Here is a 12260-nt window from a genome sequence, read left to right as displayed (position 1 = left end):
TGGACAATCTCCAGATTCCAGGCACAAAGAACAGTATATATAATATAAAACTGCATGCAGGGCATTGGACAAAGCACTAGGCAGAAAAGTTATGTGAAATGATTTCATACAGTAATGTAATCTGTAAGATTACAGTGTACTGTATGTGTTTTGTATTTTCAATTTTTTGAATTTGCTGCCAGGCTCCGCCCCTGTGCGTTGCGACGCTCGCAGGGAACGGAGCCCAGTGTTCTGCCGAGAAAGTTCCGCTCGGCGGATAAGGACCCTCCTCTACTGCGCAGGCACTGCGCCTGCGCAGTAGGATGCGGCGGAAATAGCCTAAGGTGAAAAGGGGAATATCAGCTGTACACGGCGCCTGTAAGAGGGCGCCTCGCGGGCTCGCTTCGCTCGGCTCTTTTTTATTCCCCCTCTAGGTCCACTTGGATGGTGGGGAAGGAACCTGGACCTAGGGTGCAGACGCCGTGTACAGCTGATTGAACATTTTGAGCTTCGGCTATCTCCGGCGGCTGATAGTAGTTCGTACTGCGAAGGCGCTGCGCCTGCGCAGTACGGGGGGGTCCTTATCCGCCGAGAGAACTTTCTCGGCAAGACACCGCCACACAGAGGCATTGGGCAGAGGACGGAGCCTGCAGACACAGCGGGGGGACATCGCAGGATCCTGGGGACAAGGTAAGTACACTGCACCAGGATCCTGCAATGCAATCCCGAGTGTGGCTCGGGGTTACCGCTAATGGTACTGAAATTTAACCCCGAGCCACTCACGGGAAAACCGCCAGGGAGGTTAACTCAGAAAATACCTTATATTGCTGCCAGCCTCCTTCAAAACCTTTTTTTTTTGCTGCTGTGATCTGACTTCTATAGGTAGCTACCTTCCTTCTCCATGGTCTCACTGTATGTAAAAAAACATATCTCTCTTTTGTTTGCTCCCAACATGGACTAGGGGCTATGAGATTTGTAGTGTGCAGTGCACATGACCCCAACTAACATGCACTGCTTGCTCCAAACAAGTGGAAGTAAAAGGAAAAAGAAGAAGTTCAGGAGCCCCAAAGGGATGTTATAAACAGGCGGAAAAATACAGTAGGAAACCATTACATTTAAAATAGATTACAGGGCCACTAAATATTAGACCCTAGGGGTTACATTTTAGAAAGAAATATTATGTGGACCATAAGCAACAACAGAGTTGCATGTGCTGTTATACAGGGAATTAAATAAAGCCAACAACATCTACATATAACACCTGCAACATATGAAACAAAGACCAACACCAACATATAGCTATAGATGATAGAACAAGAAGTGAAGGAAAATTTTCCCAAAGGTGACACAGTACTTAAAGAGGAGGTCCAGCCCCCCCCCCCCCCCCCCCCCAACGAAGAATTAAAAGTCAGCAGCTACAAATACTGTAGCTGCTGACTTTTTATATTATGACACTTACCTCTGCAGGGTTCCCACAATGTCGGCACCCTAGTCGATCTTCAGATCGGTTGTCCGATGCAGCCGCCGCCATTTCTGGTAAGGGAACCTTTTGGCTGCACTGCGGGTTCTCTACTGTGCATGCGCGACACGCGCTGCGCTTTCTAAATGGCGGCGGAGAAAGGAGGAGGGGCCGAACTTGTGAGCAACCAGTCAGAGCCCCCCTCTCCCGGAAGTGGGGAACGGTACCTGTCAAAAACAGGTACCCCCCCCCCCCAAAAAAAAGGTGCCAAATGTGGCACCGGAGGGGGAGAAGGGACGGATAAGCAGAAGTTCCGCTTTTGAGTGGAACTCCGCTTTAAGCTCAACAGAGCCTTGGCTGACGTTTTGCAACGACAACATAAAAACTAAAATCTCAGAACACTACAATGCAAATGTTTAGTTACTTAAAGCATATCTATACCAAAAAACAAAATTTAATGTTGCAGCTTACCAGTCCTTAGATGTTATGGCTCTTGTTTTTTCAGACTTGTTTTCCTTTATTTTAACACTTTCCCGTCTGGCCTATAGCAGATTGATGGCCGGGAGGGCCTTTCATCCTTCTGAGAGAACATCATATGACATCTTCTCAGAAGGTGCCGCTCGCTTTGCTGCACATTCTACGAAATCTGTCACCGGCTGTGTCCATCGGACACAGGCGATGGCTGATCACTATACTGGCCCTCTAACAATATCATGTGATCGCTGTGGCCAATCAACAATGACAATTGTAACCAATGAATGGCTTCCTTCAATGCCATCCATTGTATACAATTGTGTTGCTAGCTATGATTGGTCACAGTGATCACATGGTGCAGACAGGCCAATCACAGCCCATCTGTACCATGTGATTAGCTTTGGCCAATCACAACAAAAGACTCAAGTTTCATGTAGTAAAAATGGTTGCTTATACCAATGAAAATCATAATGTAAAAAAAAAAAAAAATTGTGATTACTTCCACTTAATATGGTAACACTCAGGGCAGGACTTAGGGTGGTGGGGGCCCCTGGGCTTGAGTCACTTTCGGGCCCTACCTTCTATACATATGCACAGCTCTATAAAACAGAAATAGAAAAGGACAAGGTGCGCCAAGACAAAACAGCCAAATGGCGACTCACAAAAGTTGATAATATATAAGCGTATAAGTGGTGGATACTGTACTGGTATTTGTCCTGGGTCCACGATTAATAAAAGCAATAAAAATGGATAAAATCATAATTATCGTATTTATCAGCGTATAACACGCGCTGGCGTATAACACGCACCCCAAGTTTAGAAGGGAATTTTAAGGAAAAAAACTTTTAGGAGGGAAGTTTAAGGAAAAAACTTACATTTAAATGCCCATCAATGCAGCCTTATCAGTGTCCATCTGCAGCCTTGTCAGTGTCAGTGTAGCCTTGCTCCAGTGTCCTTGCTGCCTTGTCATTGCAGCCTTTCATTTTAAAAATGGCGCCGCCGAGACACAGAGCCGGATGTCCTGTGTATCTCGGCGGCTTTCAGCAGCACTCGGCGGCTTTCGGCGGCTTTCGAAGCGGCCGGGGCCCGCAGGGCCCCTTATTGGCCGGGGCCCATGAGCTTGAGCCCAGTCAAGCCCAATGGTAAGTCCGGCCCTGGTAACACTGTATTGCTCTGGTCACAGTGTGTTAAAAAAAAAAGAAAAAAATGTAAAGAAAAAGAATTGAGTTCAGACTACATAACAACGGGTTAGGGCTACATAACACCTCCCTCCCTTCTCCATAACAGGGGGATCTGTTTTGTAGTCCACGGAGATAGCAGGGAACAATGCTAAGTGATAACAGTCCAGAGGCAGAGAGCACAGGAAATTATCAAGATATCTGACTAGATGAACAGCTTTTTTTTTCCTTTTTTTTTTTTTTTTTTGCACTTATTGAACGAAATGAAATGTTTTTGATGGTTTATTTACTATATTTAACAGACCAAGGGAACAAATAATTTGACTTAGCAAATATAGATTTTAAAACCCGGCTTTAATCACAGTTCGGCGTGCCCACCAATGGTAAATATAGATTGCTTATAGGTCACAATCCAGTGGCTTAATCTACATACTGGTCTTCATGAGATTCAAAAAGTCAGAACACTTATGTACTTATGATTAAGGTACCAAAGCACCTACATGTCTTCATATAATATACTATATAAGGGATATATGTATTTGATGACAGTGGGGGTGCTTTATATTATTTGCCATAGATTTATATCATGTTAAAATCATTAGTAAATGTAGTGCTTATCAGTGTGTACAATTTGGAGACTTCCCCTTTTTCGTCATCTGCAGACCATTGTTATATGGAACAGCTAACACTAGTTTGCTCCTCCTTTTACATATGTACGCACAATCCTCTGAGCAAAGAGCTGACGCTTGATGTGATGAACACGCCAGGTCCTTCTAAAAACCACCACTCTATATGTATATGCACTTGTAAATTGCTGGAACTGCCTGTATGCATCATTTGCACATCATCTTTCTCTTATTTGTTCCCTAAACACCTCGTTGTCCACTGCACCGATTAAACAAATCACACAATATTTGCATGTGCATCCAGAAACCATTGCAATATGTCAAAGCCCTAAGTAATAGACAATGTAAATGGCTTATAAACTTGACACTTGCACACTAACAATTGCGCAAGGTCTTGTTCCTGGTGGAAAATTGGTTTCTGTATGATGTGATTCTGCTAAAAGTTCAGACAGTTCTAATAATTTACAGCTTCAATCTGTTTTAGATACTTCTGTTTATATATGGCCGTTTGCAATGCGTGTTTATAGTACTATTGTGTAAAACGTTAACTGTACACAAAATTAAAGCAAACGTTAAACAGGATCTCACTGTCACCTACAGACATCTGCCATTACTTCATGAATGTTTAGTACATCTCTGTATTGTGAGCAAATACTGCATGGCATTGAGTCGCAAATATTATGACTGCCGTTCTTACAATCGTAATGTTTCCAATTTCTCTTTTCATAAGAGATGAAAAATCGTTTATTGCCTCTAAACGTCATCCGTCTTTTATGAGTAATCACAGTGCTGCATGCATAGAAAGGCATTTTCTAACTTATGTTATATTTCATTATTTGCTTGCATTGGTTCTTCGATAGAGTAAGGTAAGTGTTCTGCTTTTCTGTGTGTGTCTAGTGGTAACAAATCTCATGATGGATATCCAAGTGTATTTCCTGGATAATAAATATACCAAACAAAAAATCACCACCCAACATTCTGAAATGATAAAGAGGGACACCTTTTAGCCCACAGTATTTGGGCAAAGGACTTGTCCATGCCATGACCCCTGGTCCACAGACCACAATGATCTAATATGCAGAACATTATTGGCCAAACCATACAAGTGCTTTTTTTTTTACCTATATATTTCCTTTACATAGATTTTTTCAAAATAACAAATGCAGTATTATAGAAGTTGGATAAAATGTTAGTGCAGAATAACACTTTTAGTAGTAATATAATGCAATTTGTACAGAGGTGTACACATCAGATAAAAAAACGAGGGACAACTGAGGGATTTGGTCAGTCCCTCTAAACGCGGGACAGTTGGGAGCTATGAATTCGGTAGTAGCTGGATAAGAATCACCTATAGATTTCTACTGTGAGGTTTTATAGCTTCGAACATAGCAGCAATCACTACAAAGTCAAGAAAGGAAGTATTCTACGATGTAAAATAAAAATTCAGATGTAAGAGGAAAATATGTCAAGGAATCTGGAGAGTGATTGCAATGGCCATCACCCCTCAAAACTGAAATGATGAGTTTGGATTCACTTATCTTTTAATTCAGACCATAGCATACAATTGTCACATTGGGCTTCTGAGTTGCTCTGCCTTGGTGTGATTTGCACATCTGTTTCCCACTCTCTATACATCAGTCATCACAGTCTAACGTGTGAATAAAGTGTAGCAGAAGGTGCCTATTTGTCTGCGTTAGAGGGTGTTCAACTATATATAAAGGTGATTATTTATTGGTGGTTTTTGCATGTAGTATATACTTTATTCCAAACAACCATTGAATGATATCCTTGTTAGCCTCATATGTTTATTTTTAGTTGTCTAGATTGAACACTTTAGAAGATGAATAGAGGTTCAGGAATTTGCAGGGTTATATTCATAATACAAGGAAATAGTCTGAGAAAATACAAGCTCATCTACTTTCCGTACATTTTTTTTCATTTATTTATTAAATCTGCTAAGCTCCCTGTTGCAATGCCCACTACACAATTATCATAAAATGTATTGGCAGAATTTCAATCTGACAAAGCTATTCTTTGCCTTAAAACCCACTGATATCACATGATATAATGAGACAAAACAAAAAAATGTGTAAACAAGGTGAGTAGTAGTGCTACGATTGTTGGGGAAAAGTGGCACCATTTTGGTGACATTACCCAGAAAACTGTATCTACAATGTACCTTGTATGAGGAACACCTTGTACAAACTAATGATTTTCTTTAACCACTTAAGGACCAGAATGATTTGCGATACGGCACTGCGCCACTTTAACTGACAATTGCGCAGTCGTGCAACGCTGTACCCAAACAAAATTTATGTCCTTTTTTTCCCACAAATAGGACTTTCTTTTGGTGGTATTTGATCACCTCTGTGGTTTTTTTTGTTTTTTTTGGGGCTATAAACAAAAAAAGACCAACAATTTAAAAAAAAAAAACAATATTTTTAACTTTTTGCTATAATAAATATCCCCCCCCAAAAAAAAAAAAAAAAAAAATTTCTTCATCAGTTTAGGCTGATATATATTCTTCTACATATTTTTGGTAAAAAAAAATCGCAATAAGCGTATATTGATTGGTTTGCGCAAAAGTTATAGCATCTGCAAATCATGGGATAGATTTATGGCATTTTTATTTTTTTAATTTTTTTTTACTAGTAATGGCGGTGATCAGCGATTTTTAGTGGGACTTCAACATTGCGGCCGACATATCGGACACTTTTGACACTTTTTTGGGACCAGTGACATTTATGCAACAATCAGAGCTAAAAATAGCCACTGATTACTGTATAAATGTCACTGGCAGGGAAGGGGTTAACACTAGGGGGCGATCAAGGGATTAAGTGTTCCCTAGGGAGGTGTTTCTAACTGTGGGGGCAGTGTAGTGACTGGAGGAGGAGACAGATTGCTGTTCCTAATCACTTGGAACAGCAGATCTGTCTCTCTTTTCCTGACAGATCTGTCTGTTTACATTCACAGATCCCTGTTCTGTCTCTCTCAGGAGTGATCACGGGAGGTCGGCGGACATCGCGGTCACGGCCACGCGCATTGGCTTTGGTGTCGCGTGCTGGCATGTGCGTGCCCCCTAGAGGTCTTAAAGCGGTTGACGTACAATGACAGCGATTCGCCAAAGAGAGACAATTAAAACCAGTATTAGTCTTTAACAACATACTGTATTCTGTTATGAAGACATTTATAGATTGAACATAACCACATTGAGAATATATTATCAGCTTTATGAGGTTACAGTTTTATTTTCAATTAACTACCACCTCTGTGTCTAAACCAGCATGCTGTAGTGTAGACCACACTAGATATAAAACCTCAAATTCTAATGAACTCATAGTAACACCTTTGAACCAATCAGATTATAGTATTCAGATTAGTTAAGAGATCATTCCTGATTGGTTACTTTTATTTACAGTTTGTAAATGACTGTTGCAGTTTGCATTGTCTAACTATTGTACCTGCACAAAACGAATAGAAAGCAGAGAACCTTATGAGTGACTAAACTGATCTGAAGTTTGGGGGCATGAACAGAATTTGCTAGTTGTTGGTGCACTGAGTGTAAAGAGTGTTCTTTTTAATGGTATATTGTATAGTTACCAACTAGAATACTTTTGCATAAAACGAATTCAAACCATTTTCTTAAATTTCGGATGGAGTAGAGAAGAGTTACAATTTCTGTTAGTGTCTGAGCTTCGAGGGAGAAGGAGGAGAAACAGATGTTCCTTTCCGTGGATACTGCCTATGTACAGCAGGGTGGAAAAAAATCTTTTTTTTTTTTTTTTTTTTAAATAAAAAAAAAATCTGATTTTTTTTAATTTTAAATCAGTTTTTTTTTATTTTTTATCAAATTTATTTTAATAAAATGCTTTTGGAGTAAAATCTATCTAAAGATATTTTTCTATTTAAGATACATTAATAATTTAGTTTATTCAGCATGAAATGGAACTTAGTTATGTAGCATGAGGCTGTATATTCTGCATTATTTACATTTTTGATAAACTCATTCAATGAATCCAAGCTCTGCAAGCTGAGATAACATGCACTGCATTGATACAGTCGAACAATTTCTCAGTAACCATGAGATAAAACAAAGTTCAGGAATATTCCTTTATCACCTTGTTTTGCAAATATATGTACATTACAAACTGTATGATTGTTTGAGAAGAAATGCACCTGTACCAGGCTCTAAGTGAGAGGAGGAAGGGCAAGCAGTAAAAATGAAAGTGAAACCTAAGCAGCTTATAAACCTTGTGATCTTTATTCACATAGCTTGAAGTGCTTTATTCCTCCCTTGAGGAACAAAATGGCAGCAGGCCATAAAAGAGGGAATATTTACTAACCTGACAACTTTTTATTCTAAATAGGAAACCTTCATTTTGTTTGCAAATATTAAAGATTCTAACTACCAGCGAGAATAAGTCCTTACATATAAAGAGCACCTGTCATTTCAGATCCATCATGGCAGCACCTGTTAGTGGGCATCCACTCACCTGCTACCGCCACATCCCTCACCTCGTTGTGCCACTGCCACAACACCAGCCGTCCCATTAAAGTGAATGGGACTGTCGGTGAGTCAACAGCGTGTCAGAGGAGGAGGAGCTGCTGCGGGACAGAGATGACAGTTGCTCTTTAAAAAATTACAATTTAAATTAAATTTGATTTTAAACAATCCTTTTTACTAGTGATTTAAATCGACTTGATTTAAATCAAATCCACCCTGATGTACAGTATGTTATGTTCTGGTCCATTCATTGTACACCTTCGAGATTGCCACCTTCAAATGGCCTAACATCTCTTCTTACTGTATTTCCTAAGTCCAGAGCTGCTCCACTCTTACCTACAGTCAATTATTTTTAAAGTCTGTTAGGTCGTACTTAAAGCTCATGGAGTAAGATGAGTATTATTGTATGTTGGGTGCTTTATTTGAAAAAAAAAGTAGCAATATTTGGGGTGGTGGGGCCAATGTTTTTGACTTGTTTTTTTAGTAACCATAGTTCCACTTTTAGCCTATTCTCACATGCAAAACAAGTGTACAGATGGAGTTTGTTTGATTTCTACTATTTTTCTATTTGTGTTCTGAGTATATAGACATCATGACTTTTAGGATTATTTATTCTGTATTTTCCTATCTTACTGTGGAGGGGTTTTGGACTTGGAACTGCACTGAGTCACATTGATTCATATGTTTTTTTTTAAATGGTAGAGAAGTGTAACTAGAACAGAAATGTTTATGGAATATTGCTATGCATGTTCTCCATTATAATTTCACCTTACTTTTCACAGCACTCGCAAACAAAATTACATGATGAATTTTTCACGACAACATGGTCTCAGGCATTTCTACAACAGGAGACGGAGGTCTCTGAGACAGTACCCATGAAGAAGTAACATGTGTATAATTCCTGCCATCATGTGAAGTGTTGCTTTTCATTGTCTCCAATCAAAACACTGCGTCCAGTTTCAAGACTTTACCGCTATTGGCTTAAATAACAAAGAGCCTTCTATAAGACTTACCATACTCCATTTTTCGCACTGTGAACTAATGAGAAATAACTTATTTTCTCATCGGTAAATGTTATAATGTTGATGTGTCTGTGAAAGTATGTGATCTGTTGTAAAATCAGTTTCATTGAAAGTATTTCAGTTCTGCAATGTATTCTGTTTAACAAGAAGCCATCTTTAAGCACAAAGGACTTGTTGGAACATTTGGAAAAAGTGCAGTATTTACAGTATTTAACAAAATGTTGACACTTAGATATTTAAGTGCACTGTATTTCATCTATGTATCATATTTTATAAGATTAAATTATCATGTTTCTGTCTTTTATGTACTTTCCTCAAAAACAATGTGCTGGCATCTGTCAAATTGATATAAAATACAGTCTTTTAAGTGATATTTGGCCCATTGAATGTACACTCTGATATTATACCTGAAACCATGCATTATAGGCTTATATTGTAGGATCACATGAAAAGATCTCTTTAAGTCATTGTACACCTTGGATCCTATTGATGTGCTTAATGGGGAGAGTACTGGTAAAAATGTTGATAAGAACATGTTGTCTTGAAGTTTCCCTTTATGAAGCATTATGAACAGATCTTGAACAAATCCCCAGCATTCAGTATATGGGAGTGTTTTAGATATTTAAGGCCAATAAACCCAGCAGTAACTGCATTGTGATGTCTGTGACGTTAGAGTGGCTTGTAGCCTGTGGACATGTTCTTTGTATTCCATTTGTAGTTTGTCCCTATTGCAGGTCTATGTATCTTCTGCTGTAGCAATGCAACTACACCAGCAACAGCAATATGGCCGCTTATCCTTTTTTATTGGACATCATAAAAGATATCTTGACAGTGTTTTCAGTTCCAATGCAATATTGGCAGTGCTCAGTGAAGAGTTTGTGTTTCTCGCCTGTATTTCAAACTCATCTTTTTAAATGTCCACATAAAACATTAATTGTAAGAAAGGCTAAAATCATTTTAACAGTTCTGAATGCAGTTGCTATGTTGAGAACAGTATTTGCCCTCATATTCCATGCACCATAGTTTGTATATGATCCTCTGAGGATAATGATTGGAACTATCAGCTTTCTGTCTGTTCTGTTCAAGTTAATACAGAAATAAACTGTTCTGAATGTTTGTTCATTTTATTACAATTTTGTTGTTGTTCCAAATAATTGCATACAATTCTGAAACAAAATGTAGATGTAGAATGAACTTGCTTTACATATTACATTGGTGGCAGGATTTATCTGTAAACTTTAGACAGTAAAAAAGCTGTTGAAAGGTGACTGTTGGGAATAGTAATGATGATATCCTAAGCCTACGATGATGTTACCACTTTAGTTGGGGGATTCATCATTGGGAAACTTTGCAGCCCTTTCATTACCCCCAAGAACAGGAGTACTCTTTATTGTGGATTACCGACTATGGAGGGAGAGGGTGGCATCATTATCCACATCAAGCCTGGCAGACTTAGGGGCATATCTACTATCACAGCCTTTTCACACTTCACGACTTTCCTGAAGTTCAAATTTTACTAACAATTTTTACATACTTTTTTTTCACAAGAAAAACATCATTTTTTACATACTTAACTGACTTTTCTTTTCTAAATATATTAGGTCCTTAGGTAATCTTCCTTGATAAATTTCCAAGAAAAAATACATGGATTTTCTTCTTTTCAAAATTGTCTTATAATAGCAGTACTGTTATTTCTTGCCCAGCAACACCTCATCCAATCAGAGAACGTCTTACATTCATTGATAAAAATGCAAGGTGTTCTGTGAATGATGCCGATGCCAGGCTAGCAACAGCCTGTGTTTAATGTGCAGCAGGGACCCAGAAGGCAGGGGTGACCACTGTAATAGCAGTCACAGGTATGGTGAATACATTTATACATAGGTACAAGCTGGTGTTTTGCTTCGCATCTATTAGGGTCACTTTGCAGTAAAGCAAGGAAACTTAGAAACCTCTTTAATGCATTAATGCATTTACTAAACAAATACTGTACATACAAACTATTGCAATAGGAATACAGTACTAGGCTGACAGATATTACAAAATATGCCTACAGCATGCACAAGCTATGCATCCTACCTAACAAATAAGCATGTACAATGTTTGCAGTAAGTGTGACTAAATGTACCATTTCCCAGCCACTTGCTTCCAGCTCTTAAGCAAAGCTGGTGTAGTAATCCCATTTATGTCCTCTCTAGGGACCCCCACCTTAGGCCAGCCATACACGGTTTGAACCTCTGGTTGTGGTTGCAGGAAAGAGATCATAGCTTTTGTCTTCCTAATGTCTGATTCAGCTCAGTCATCACTATTTAAGATGATCAGATTCACAGCTTCCTGAATATGAGAAGTAACAGTGGCATATGTCCTACTTCTGCTTACAGGCTTTGGGCCTTTGTCCTTTGTCCATTGCTAGGGCATCATTAGACTTGATAATGAGGGATACACATTGCTCATTCAAATCTTCATTTGTCATTTTTGTCTGCAGGGGTTTGAACACACTTCGAAGCCATGTCAGGTTTCACTTTGAGTGCCCTACTTTCTTAATCTCTTGCCTTGCTTGCAATGCCTTGCAAACACTTGGTAGCCACTGCAAACTGCTCTTTCAACAAATCTCATTCTATCTCTGCCTTTTTCCTCTTTTCAGATTCTGTATGTAGAGCGTGCAGGAAGTGCAAACTAAAAGCAGCCACTTCCCACATCTCCCCTTTACTGAACCAAAAACTTTAAAAACTAAAATCTGAGGAAAAATCTGAGACTTCATAACCCCAAGCTGTATTTAAAGGAGAAGTATACCTAGCAAGCTCCCTTACAACAGATGTCTTCTTACTGTCTCTGGCTTAGGTAGGTAGGTTTCACACCTTCCTGGACATCAGAAACCTCTGTAGCCTTTCTTTTTCTAAACAGCATATGCAGCTTTTTTGTTATCAAGCAACAGAAAACAAGTCTGCTTCGGTTGAAGTGCAAATCCCGGACGAGCCCCCAATTGTTTTGCTTTGCATCTATTAACCACTTTCCTACTGG

The 12260-nt window shown here is 39.1% G+C and overlaps 1 protein-coding gene across 2 annotated transcripts in view; it reads left to right on the top strand.

Annotated features, from left to right (window-relative positions):
* Positions 1–10375, top strand: part of RELN (reelin) — an 865607-nt gene extending 855232 nt beyond the window's left edge. For both annotated transcript variants that reach the window (XM_073619618.1, XM_073619617.1), the window contains exon 64: positions 9003–10375. In XM_073619618.1, coding sequence (XP_073475719.1) covers positions 9003–9099 — 97 coding nt within the window. In that variant the 3' untranslated portion in view covers positions 9100–10375. The remainder of the gene's footprint in view (positions 1–9002) is intronic.
* Positions 10376–12260: the final 1885 nt, after the last annotated feature.

Source organism: Aquarana catesbeiana, linkage group LG03 (assembly GCF_042186555.1).
Source record: "Aquarana catesbeiana isolate 2022-GZ linkage group LG03, ASM4218655v1, whole genome shotgun sequence".
Lineage (NCBI taxonomy): Eukaryota > Metazoa > Chordata > Amphibia > Anura > Ranidae > Aquarana > Aquarana catesbeiana.
The sequence above is the reverse complement of the archived record's forward strand: the minus strand, read 5'-3'. Positions and strand labels throughout refer to the sequence as shown.